The sequence below is a fragment of the Microtus ochrogaster genome, unplaced genomic scaffold (assembly GCF_000317375.1).
Source record: "Microtus ochrogaster isolate Prairie Vole_2 unplaced genomic scaffold, MicOch1.0 UNK1, whole genome shotgun sequence".
Taxonomy (NCBI): domain Eukaryota; kingdom Metazoa; phylum Chordata; class Mammalia; order Rodentia; family Cricetidae; genus Microtus; species Microtus ochrogaster.
In genome coordinates, this window is record NW_004949099.1 from 38,393,604 (window position 1) to 38,404,469 (window position 10,866).

At 50.4% G+C, this 10,866-nt stretch overlaps 1 protein-coding gene across 1 annotated transcript in view; it reads right to left on the reverse strand.

Moving 5' to 3' along the window:
- The window catches only part of Cd9 (CD9 molecule), a 34,260-nt gene extending 26,239 nt beyond the window's left edge, over positions 1-8,021 (reverse strand). Inside the window, exon 1 of the mRNA XM_005365250.2 lies at positions 7,816-8,021. Within this exon, the coding sequence (XP_005365307.1) occupies positions 7,816-7,881 (66 nt within the window). The 5' untranslated portion in view covers positions 7,882-8,021. The remainder of the gene's footprint in view (positions 1-7,815) is intronic.
- Positions 8,022-10,866: the final 2,845 nt, after the last annotated feature.

Consider the following 10,866-nt stretch of genomic DNA (forward strand, 5'->3'; position numbering starts at 1 on the left):
AAAAAAAAAAAAGAACTTTCTAGTAGCTGGCTGCTCTGCTTCTCTGATTTTTCAGCTTTCACCCCCTAATATCTGACTCTGGGTTTTTATTATTAAGACCAATTAGAATTCGAGCGACATAGAGTACTGCAGAAATCTATTTGACTTTAATAAAATGGTTCAATTTACTTTCTGGTATTTTTAGCCCAAGTCTAGGACAGCTCCAGTGAGCCACCTAGGGCCGTGTTGTTTCTGATCTGGACATACTGGCGGTTCAAACTGGGGCCTGTGTGAGTGAACAGGGGCTGCCTTCTGATGCCAGGAAGCTGTCTGGAGGTGGGGTGTCAGTGGGAGTCAGCTACTGAGCTTCCCCGGCCGGGTGTGAGCAGTGTTCAAAGGACCCCCGATGGGCATCGGGTCATCTGTGAAGGCCATTTCTGTCCCTCTGCACAATGTCAATTGTGTGTACTGTGCAAGAAGGACTTAGCACCCAGGCTGTTGTTACTTTTCCAAGTCATCAGCTCCCAATCCACGGAAGCTTCCTTAGAATCCAATTAACAAGGGGCAGTTTCCAATCTAGACTGTTTTGTCTCTTCCTGTCACTCAACCAGATGGTTTGTTGCCTTCCAACCCCTACCCCTGTCCAAAAAGACATTCTGCCTGTCTCAAAGTCCCCAGAGGAGAGGAGGAGATAAGGCTGGGTCAGGTCTCCCAAGCTCCATGGAGTAGGAAGAGGAATCACCAACGAGCAAAACCTGCCTGGAAGCTTATGAAGCTGAATTCCTTGCGTGGATTAGATGGAAAGTGAGTGTCAACCATTCTTTCAGTAATGACCAAGCGGAGAGTCAGTGAAGACGGGCGGGGAGATGCACCCCAGCCCAGCCTGCCCTGGGTTGGCCCCAGAGTTCAGGGTTCCATTCTGTCTCTTCTTTTTGATAGTGGGGACTCCTGCACGCCACACCTCCAGTCTTTTAAAGTTTTAAAAAGAAGCTGGGCGGTGGTGGCGCACACCTTTAATCCTAGCACTTGGGATGCAGAGGCAGGTGGATCTTTGTGAGTTTGAAGACAGCCTGGCCTACAGAGCGAATTACAGGATAGTCAGGGCTGTTCCACAAAGAAACTCTGGCTCGAAAAAAGTTAAAAGAAAAAAAGTTTTAAAAACACGCGGTGCCCTCAGAGATCAGGAGGTAGGGGATCCCTAAGAACTAGAGGTATCAATGATTGTGTGCTGGGAGCCAAACTTCAGTTCCCTGAGAGAGCAGCAGGTGCTCCTAACCACTGTGCCATCTCTAAGGCCCCCACAGCGCCAGCCGGGAACTTTTGCTTATTTTTTTGTTGTTTTGTTTTTGTAGCAATCCACATGAGACAGTTATTGACAACCATGCTGATTGAGACTATTCAAAGCTGTAAATTCTTTTCACTGATGTCCAGACCAAGAGAAGGATTGAGCCTCTCTCTGGAAAGCCTCCTGGTGCCCAAACTCAAGGATTTAGCATTTAAAAAGGCAAAACCCCCAAAGATACATCAAAGCTCTATGATGGGCAGAGCAATCTTTTGTTGTTGTTGTTGTTTTGGTTTTTTTGAGACAGGGTTTCTCTGTAGCTTTGGACCCTGTCCTGGGTCCAGGTTGGTCTCGAACTCATAGAGATCCGCCTGCCTCTGCCTCCCGAGTGCTGGGATTAAAGCATGCGCCACCACCGCCCGGCTTTGGGTAGAATAAACTTGAAACGTTCATTCACGGCAGAGCACAATAGGTATTTTAGATATAACTTGCCAATTATTTTGGTTAACACATCTGGACCATTGTCATGTAAATCTCAAATGTGTTGCCAAGGCAGATTGACTGTTGTGGGGAAGGGGGGGAGAGCGCTGGGAACTGTCTGAGCGAATCCCAAATGGAGTTAGGACAAGATGGCACTAACCTAGTTATTTCAGGTTTTTTTTCTTACTTATTCATTTGTACTTTTAAATACCCTCTATTATTCCCCCATTCATTCCAGGAAGTCACTTGTGTCAAAAACATGGGATCCAGGAGGTTACCTGGAAACCAAGGAAAACAAACCAATACGGGGGCCACCCATGATCTGAGTTTCATGTGCCTCCGGGACAATAAAAGGGGGTAATCATAACAAACCAACCATGAATAGTGTTTTTTCCCCTTGGAAGAAATTCCCACTAATTTCATGGGATTCCCTAAAAAGGTTATGACCTCCAAGTCTACAATAGCACAAACATAATACTTATTAAAACTTAGCCGGGAGTGGTGTTGGCCCACGCCTTTAATCCCAGCACTTGGGAGGTAGAGGCAGGCGGATCTATCTACTTCTGAGTTCCAGTCCAGACTGGACTACTGGACTACAGAGACCCTGTCTCACAAATCAAAACCCCCAAAAAAATCCTCCACAGAAACCAAAACAACAGACCCCCAAACAACACCCCCATTAATCCGTGACTAAGGATTTTCTTGGGTGGACAGGGTAGGAAATTACCCGGATGGATATAATTTTTATAGAATTGTCTCATCTGGGGACAGGATGTTGCTTTCCACAGCTGCGTGCCACCACTCGACGGAAAATGAAAATGTCCCTGGACCAGCCTGACTTTTTCCACAGAATGGAGTAGCCACGTGACGTACAGTCAGACCTCCAAAACACAAAAACAGACGAAAAATACTAAGACTGGCCTTTTTTTTTTTTTTTTTAAACGAACCCAGAATTTCTTTAGTTGAAATATATTTCTTCTGGTGGTAGTTCATGTTAGGACTCCCCGCTCCTTTCCCCAGTAAACTTCCTTCCCATGTAAGTCCTGTCTGATGGCCAGTCTGTCCCTCACCCGCGGTTTTACAACAGTTCAGGGCCAGGGAGCTTTTCCAGTCTTTGACTTGGGGAGGTTGTTACTCTCTGTGTGTAATAAGTAAAATACATTTCTGCAAGGCTTTCACAGGAGAGTAGAAACAAAACCCAAAACTTTGAGGGCTGGGGGGCTGCAGCTCAAGGGTAGAAAGCTTGCCTCCCATGCCCTGCCCGAGCCTGTGGGTTCAGTCACCAGCATCAAAAACAAAAGAATCAAAAAGTTGGCAGATCCTATTAAAGTTCCTCTGATTCAACCGGGACAGAGAGGAACTCAGAGGTTACAATTCCATTTCTCTCCTCAGTGCCTCACGGGTTTATCCAGAACACTTAAGACAGTAACAGTGTGCAAAGCCACCAGGACCCTGAGAGCCGAGCCCCTGCCTTGTCCCCCAGCCAGAAATACCCAGTCAAAAGCCATCTACCTACCTCCATGTGTTACCAAAGAAAAGGTGGTGGTTTGTTTGTTTTGTTTGTTTGTTTTTGTAAATTCAAGATATTTTTAGGTCCCAAACTGTGCGGTGACCAATCTGAGGCCACATCTCCTCAGAAAAAAATGAACTGAAGCAAAAACCAGACAGAACCACCCCCGGATACACAGGCCTATGTGTAAGATTAAAGGTTCACGTCCACCACACTTCCCGAAGGGCTGGCTGAGAATGGCAACGCGTGAATGCAGAAGCCGGGGAAGTCTCATTTAGGGGAGCAAGCACTGACCAGCCACCCCAGATGCACTTCTATAAGGCTGCATAGCAAAGCCCATCCAAATTTGGGAAGTAACCAGTAACTGGCAGCCAGCAGCCAGGGCTTCTCTGGATCCATAGCAAGCTCTGGAATGTTGCCACCGGCACTTTGAAAACAGGGGCAGAGTCTGTGAGAGAGGAGTGTGGGTGTGTGTGAGAGCGAGCTTGAGTGTGTGCACATGAATCCAATTCTTGCTGCCACCCAGAGATCCGGATTCCTGATCTTGGTCGTCGGTAACTATGGTTGGGGTAAGGGAGAAACCAAAGATCCAGGCGGGGGCCAGGTCCCATTTTCCATCCCGGTGCAGACACTTGGCCTCAGCTCACCCGCTCCCCGACCTGCCAGCTCCAGCACAAGCAGGGCAGTGTTACTCCAGCCCAGGCGCTCTGCGGGAAGCCATTTTATGCAACAGTTCAGCCCAACATCCAAGTCAAACAACTTCTGAGAAGCACAAGCTGTGTGAGGAGGGGCTCTCATCACAGCCACCCCTCTCCAGAGTCTGCCCCGACTCAAACCCAGACGCCTTAGAAGCCCTTACAGGCTCTGCACCTTTATTTCCAGGAGTGTGGGTGTCCCTTCCTCCCTGAGTCAGATCTGTGGCAACACACAAAATGGAGTCAGTGTTTTGCTTTGGAGAATGAGGCTGGCTCGGACGGGGCAGGGAGATGTGGAAAAGACGGAAGGCCGCGTGGGAGTGTGGTCTAATCTGTGGTTTAAACATCAACACTTAACTAGGGACCTACTAGTGAAGCATAATATAATAGCTACAGGTGGACGCTGACCTGCACGTACCACTAGGTCTCTGATGAGCATGCAGCAGCACTCAGGGGAGGGAGATGCTGACTCCTGGGCCTTGCTCTGACCATCACGGCCTTGACCATAAAAGGTCAAGGAAAAGGAACACACACAACAGAACCTGAAGTTAAGGAGACCCCGCCTAGGGTGAGGGAAAGCCCCTTAGCGGTTTGTTTACAGGTCAAGGTCAAAATCCAACCAGAGGTGGTGTGTGTGTGGCTGGAGGTTGTTCTGCAGCCTGAACTTGAATGGATCATTGGGATCACTTGCATCAACTCATGGATTTTGAGGGTGAAACTAGTGTGGATCAGAAAAGTGAGCTGCCTGTAATTTCAAAGTAATCTGGAGACAAAGCTGCTCTCAGCCAGGCTCTGAACCCCATCCAACTCTCTGCCTATGTCTAAGTAGCTTCCACGAAGATAAGGCCATCTCTGGAGGAAGAGGAGAACTGCTTTGCTATTTCCATCCTTTGGGATGGGGCAGGGGCAGGAAGACGGGACAGAAGCAGGGCATGACTCTCTTAGTAGGGTCCATCTGTCCCTTCCTAGCCTAGGAGGATGGAAGTCCTCACTACGTAGGCTCAGGATCTGGGGGATAGGGAGGGTGGGGAAAGATCAGACAGAGGTAAGATCATCAAGCAAGGCCAGACTGGCTGCCTAGCAAGACCCCAAACAAAAAATTTATGGAAAAGGTCACATTCCTGGCCTGGCCCAAGGCTAGTCACTATATTGTAGCCTGAAATACTCTACCACCTGCCATTCAGTTATTAGAAAGATGTTTTCCTTCTTGATCCTTTCTCATTAAATTTTCTCTTCTCTCTTTTTTAGAGGGAGTGAAGGCATAGACATGAGGTCTGAGGGAAATTCAGGAACAACCAAAATAGGCTGGGGAGGTTTGGCCCTGAAGATATTGGAAAAACAGACTGACGCTGGCGTGGTTGTGGGCATGAGACACCCAGCGTCAAGAGGGCAGGCTGGGAAGGCTCAGCTGTCAAGGAGCAACCACAGGGGACATAGTCAGGCCTAGACAAGAGACAAGCTTTCCTTTTCACATCTTCCCTCTGCTCCACTGTCCCACTAAAGCTGGCTTCTCTTTGGATTCCCATCCCCTCAGGATCCTCGCACACAAAGGTGGCCCCTGCTTTGCAAACCCCACATCAGGTTCCACATTCATAAATCACTGGTTTCAAGAGAGGGAGGCGGTGACAGGTGACATCATAGTAATCCCCTGAGATCATAACTTGTCATGAAGATATTTTGAGGAACTTCATCCTACCCTCTACTCCCACCCAAAAGCCAGACCCAGCTGGGTGCCTCATGTGATAATATCCTGTCACTTGACCCTGAGTAGCCACTGAACCTTTCACGGACCAGATTTCTGCTCATCAATGGGTAAAATGGGGATAGCACTTCCTTCTCCTGCTATATCCTGGGGCTATGGGAGGCCTTTGCAGACTGTAAAACACTTTACACAGAGACTGTAAGGGGGGGGGCTTTGTCCCTATTGGACCCCAGAGTAGGACAGGTATAATAATAATAACTTAGGAAATTGCCCACCCCCTAAATGGTAAGTACTAGTTCAGCTTGCCATCTTGGGCAAGTCACTGCCCCTGGCACTCTGTTTCTCCCACTGTGAACAGGAAGGCTGTCATCTACAAGTTGGTGCACAATCTCTAAGCCCTTCCCAACCCTAAAACCAAGTCCTTCCACAGTAAGAGTGTTCTGTTTCAATAGTCAGCCAGCAGCATCTAGCGCAGGCAGGGAGCTCTGGGTAGGAACGGAGTGGCAGGCAGGAGACAAGCTGGACAGATTGCGGACCAGCAGGCAACAGACTGAGTAGACATAGGTTGGCCATGGGCACCTCCCCTTAGCCCCTTGCATATGCCATGGGTGCAGATGGGGGATCCAGACATGCTGTGGCACTGTGTGGTTCCCCCTAGCCCCAAAGTTTCACCCCATCTAGGCAGGCATCTGCGGACTAACCAACAGACAGGCAGGGAAGGGATGGCTAGGGTAGGGTGAGGAAAACTCCCCAAAGGACAGGGCGGGGTTGGGTGGGGCCAGCTGTCTTTAGACTTTGTTCTGTGGTGCTTAAGCAGATGAGAGGCTCAAGCCAAGCCTCAGAGCTGGCTGTCTGTTTGTCTGCCGAGCTGGGGAAACACCGGGAGGGAATCTGACAACCTCTTTAAGTTGTATGGGTGTGGTGACTCCTAGAAACCCAGCGCTACCTCCCAGGGTGCAGAACACTTCCACGCAGCAGCCCCGGAAAGTAGTAAACCTTACACCGGCCAGCTGGAGGATGGTAAACATCCCGACGGCTGCTCCAAGGAATAGTGCCTTTTTTTTTTTTTTTTTTTTGGTTAAAAGTCTCCGGTAACTAGTTTCTAAACGTCATCTCTCTTGAGACTGTGACACAGGGATTGCCTGGCCAAGCCCTTTTCTGCTTGCCTGGGATCAAATGTTGTCCATTTGTGTGTAGGGGTTGTGCCGTCTCAGAAGTAGGACACAAGGGTCGTCCTTGTATTTCCTCGCTCCTGGCCCTTAGAAAGCGGACTCTCCTGCTGTTTTCCCCAGACTTTCAAATGCAGAGAGGTAGGGAGTGTCTACTAGTTCCTCCCACCTCCCTGGCCCCCGTCTTCTCCAGGTGAACGGCCATTACTGGCGGCCCGCCTGGTTATTTCTAGGACGATAAGGCTTCGAGCCCATAGTACCTCATTACGCAGGAAATGCAGAAACACCCGACTTATTCCACCAAGAGGCGCCGGTAGGCACCTTCCCCTCCCTCCTCTCCCTAACTCTCCCAGAGTTCTCTCCAACCAAGATAGTTATCGCTCTTGAAAAAGAATCAAGACAATCTAGTCTTTCAGGTAGCTTGGAGAAAGGAATGGACGTTCTCACGGGACCGAAAGTCCAGACCGGGAATATGTAAAGTCCGTCCTCCAGGTACAGAGGACTCCCCCACCCACTCCCTCTGCAGAGTGAGGGTGCCAGGAGCCCTTCGTGGGAGCCCCTTTGCCACTTATGAGACCACCGAAGTGGAAGTCACTCGCTGCCCTGCTCGCCAGGAGCCTCACGGGCCAGAAAGGGCCTCGAGTTACTCAAAAGGGGTGTTCCGCACCTCCCCGCCACCTTCCGCTCTAGCAATCGGGGGTGCTCCGGGTGACAGCGGCACAGACTCAATCTCAAATCCGCGGCGGCAGAGGGACCCGGGAGCGGAGTACACAGCCCGGGCCACCAGGACCCCTGCTTCTCCCGCCCACCTGCCCGTCCCGCCCGCGGCCAGCTGGCAGCCGCCGCGCCTTTCTGTTCTCTCCCGGAGTCCGCCTGGCGCGCGCAGTACCAGCTCCCAGAGCTCCCGGCCGCCGGGACACCCACGGCTCCGGACGCCGTCCCGAGCTCCAGAACAGGTGGCCTCGGAGACGAGCGCGCGACAGTCGCCTCTCACTCACCCAGAAGATGAAGTTAAATCCGAAGAGCAGGTATTTGATGCACTTGCTACCTCCTTTGACCGGCATGGTGTAAGCTGGACTTCCGTGGGACAAGAAGCACGCACGACTGGGACAGAAAGGACGCGGCAACGGACTGGGACACGCTGAGGCTGGGGGCTGGACTACGGCACCACTTTTAAAAAGTGCCACTCCTTACGGCGCTCGGCCAGCTGCGCTGCGCATGTGCCGAGGAATGCCGACCCCGCCCCCCGGCCCACCTGCCCCGCCCATGCCTCACCCCCTACCGAGACCCAGGTTCTTGGGCTCCGGCTCCACAGTAGTCTGGAGCTCGCCGTGCACCCTGCTCTTTCGGGTCTCGTTCCAGAGATCCTTTTCCTTTCGACTTCCTCCTTCCCACCGTCTTGGGAGGGGGGTCTTTTCAGACCTCCAGGCCCGGCTGCTTTTACCCGGGTGTTAAATGTAGGCCTCGCCTTTCCGGTTCATTCCGGGCGCGGCGCCTAAGAGTTTAAATTGGAAGACCCCCGACGGTCATCTAATCTAAAGGACCTTTTTAGATTCCCAAGACAAGTCGGCCGGACCCTGTTTGCTGCCTTGCTTTCTCTCCAACATCTCCTTGTAAACCTTTCCGGACTGAACATGCTTATTTGAACACTGTGGCCACCAGAATGCTCCAGATGCCAATCTGAGCATTTCTCCTTTGCTCACAATAGTTCTTTATTAGCAAACTTAGTCCAGTTGAAATTTACTCCTCGCATTTTCTACCCCACCTGGTGCCACACCCTTGCTCTGTCGCACCTCGCAGCCGGCACGTGATGCGTGACTGGCTGCCCCTGCCTCCTTTACCTGTGAAAATTCTATCGTGTTTTATCTTTTATTTAAGTTTAAACTTATTATTATGTTTGAGACAGAGTCTTACTACATAGTTCTGTCTGGCTTGGAACTGGCTATGTAAACCAGGCTGGCCTCAAGCTCATAGAGACCTGCCTGCCTCTGCTGTGGGATTATAGGTGTGCGCCATCATGCCCCGCAATTTCATTATTTCTGAGGTAAGGTCTAGTTATCCGTGCAGCCTTGCGGACCTATAATTTGCTTATGTAGCTCAGGCTATCCTGAATTCCAAATCCTCCTGCGCCCGCATTGCTAGTGGGCCACCACATCCTGCTCCATGGCTTTTTAAATTCTTTCTTGATTCTTTTAGTCCAGCCAGGAGGTTGTTCTCAACATCCTCTGCAGTATTCTCTCCCTCACCCCGCAGGAAGTTCCCTTGCAGCTCTTTACGGCAAAAGCAAACCATACTCATTACAGAAACATCAGGAAATACCGAGAAGCAAAAAAGAACGTGAGTTAAAAATTTCACCCTGGTTACCCAGTGCGTTGGAGGCCAATCTGGGCTTACATGAGAGCCTGTCTCCAAAAACAAAACACCCAAACAAAGACAGTTTTTCGGGTAGCCAAACCAGCCTCTGTTAGCACAGACAGCTTCCTCTTCGTTATTATCAGTGGACAGGTTTCATTAATCGATCTGCTTAAAACGATTTTTTTTTTCACAGTCCACTTTAGTAAGGTTCTTCACTGGGGGCAGGAGCTGAAAGCAGCAGACTATCTCCTCTTTCTTCTCCGAAGCAGCTGAGAAGTGAGGGAGGGAGACGGGCAGGAGACTCCGGGTGGGGTGGGGTGTTCAATTTAAGGGTCTCTGAGAGCTCTGAGGAGAGACCCTTGATCTTCCATTTTTAGGATGAGCATCCCAACTATCCCAAAGTGAGAGTTACAGTTAGGGAAGCCTGGCAAAGCTGGGACTCAGGGGGAGGGCGGGGCATGGTCTTAGGGAGAGAACACCTGAGGATGAGTGGATGAACTGCAGGGGTTCCAGACGGAGGCCCAGAAGACTAGGTGGGAGCGGGGGGGGGGGGGTCTGAGCTGGAGATAGGTATACCTCTAAGAGCTGTTTCATTTGTTCTTAATTTCCTTAGGTCTTACTACATCTTACCAAGTGCAACACCACAAAGTCACCTCTATCTATGGATACAAGGTGTAAGAGACCCTAATGGGCAATTCCATGGATGTCCCTAAGTCAGTCGACAGCCCCCTAAGCTTGGGGGCATGGTGGAAGCCAGGGGTGGGGGGAGCTGTGTGTGAAGGCACAGAAACAAAAACAAGGCAGCTGTCTGTGTCGAGGCAAGGGTGGGGGAAGCTATCCACAGTGGGGAGCTGGATGGAGGACAGGGAGGGAGAGGCAGAGCCCAACTTGAGTTTCCTGCCAGGAGGGGTGGATGTCAACAGGGCTCTGCTGATTTAGTAACTCTCTGAGGATGGCTCCGTTAGGACGTGTGTCACAACCAGGGACAGGAATAGGCTAGAGAAACAATGCCTCCTTCTTCTAGGGGAACTCCATCCATTTTGGGAGAATAGGTGTAAAGAAAAGGCTTTATCTCCTTGTACCCCCTCCTGCCATGGGAGAGCGGGGTTCAGCAAACATTTCCATCTGAAACAGAAGCTACTTTGGGTAGCAGTGAGTGCTGAAGGAGGTAGTCCCCACCTTCGTTCCCCACCCCATTGCCATCACTATTATTTATACCCGTGGAACAGCTTAAGAACTCCGTTACATATAATCAGAGATTTCTTCCTTCCTTCCTTCCTTCCTTCCTTCCTTCCTTCCTTCCTTCCTTCCTTCCTTCCTTTCTTTCTTTCTTTCTTTCTTTCTTTCTTTCTTTCTTTCTTTCTTTTTCTTGCAGAATCTCAGTCTGGCCTTGAACTGGAAACCCCCCTGCCTGAGAGCCCAGTGCCACTCAGTGTGGCAGCCTTATATGAGAGAATTGGACCTGGAGTGAGGAGATCCACATCTCGTCCCTACGCTATGGCTTAGTTGGACAGGTCAGCTCCTGTCCTTGGACCCTGTATGGTGCAGTGATGTTCATTCTGGGCTTAACAGTGTTTGTTACAGGACCTCAGTGCTATAAGCAACCAGGAAAAGGGAGGGATGGAAAAAACGTGGTTTGCTTTAACTAGAAGAGGAAAATGTGGGTAAGCCCTGAGTCAGAGATCACATGGCGG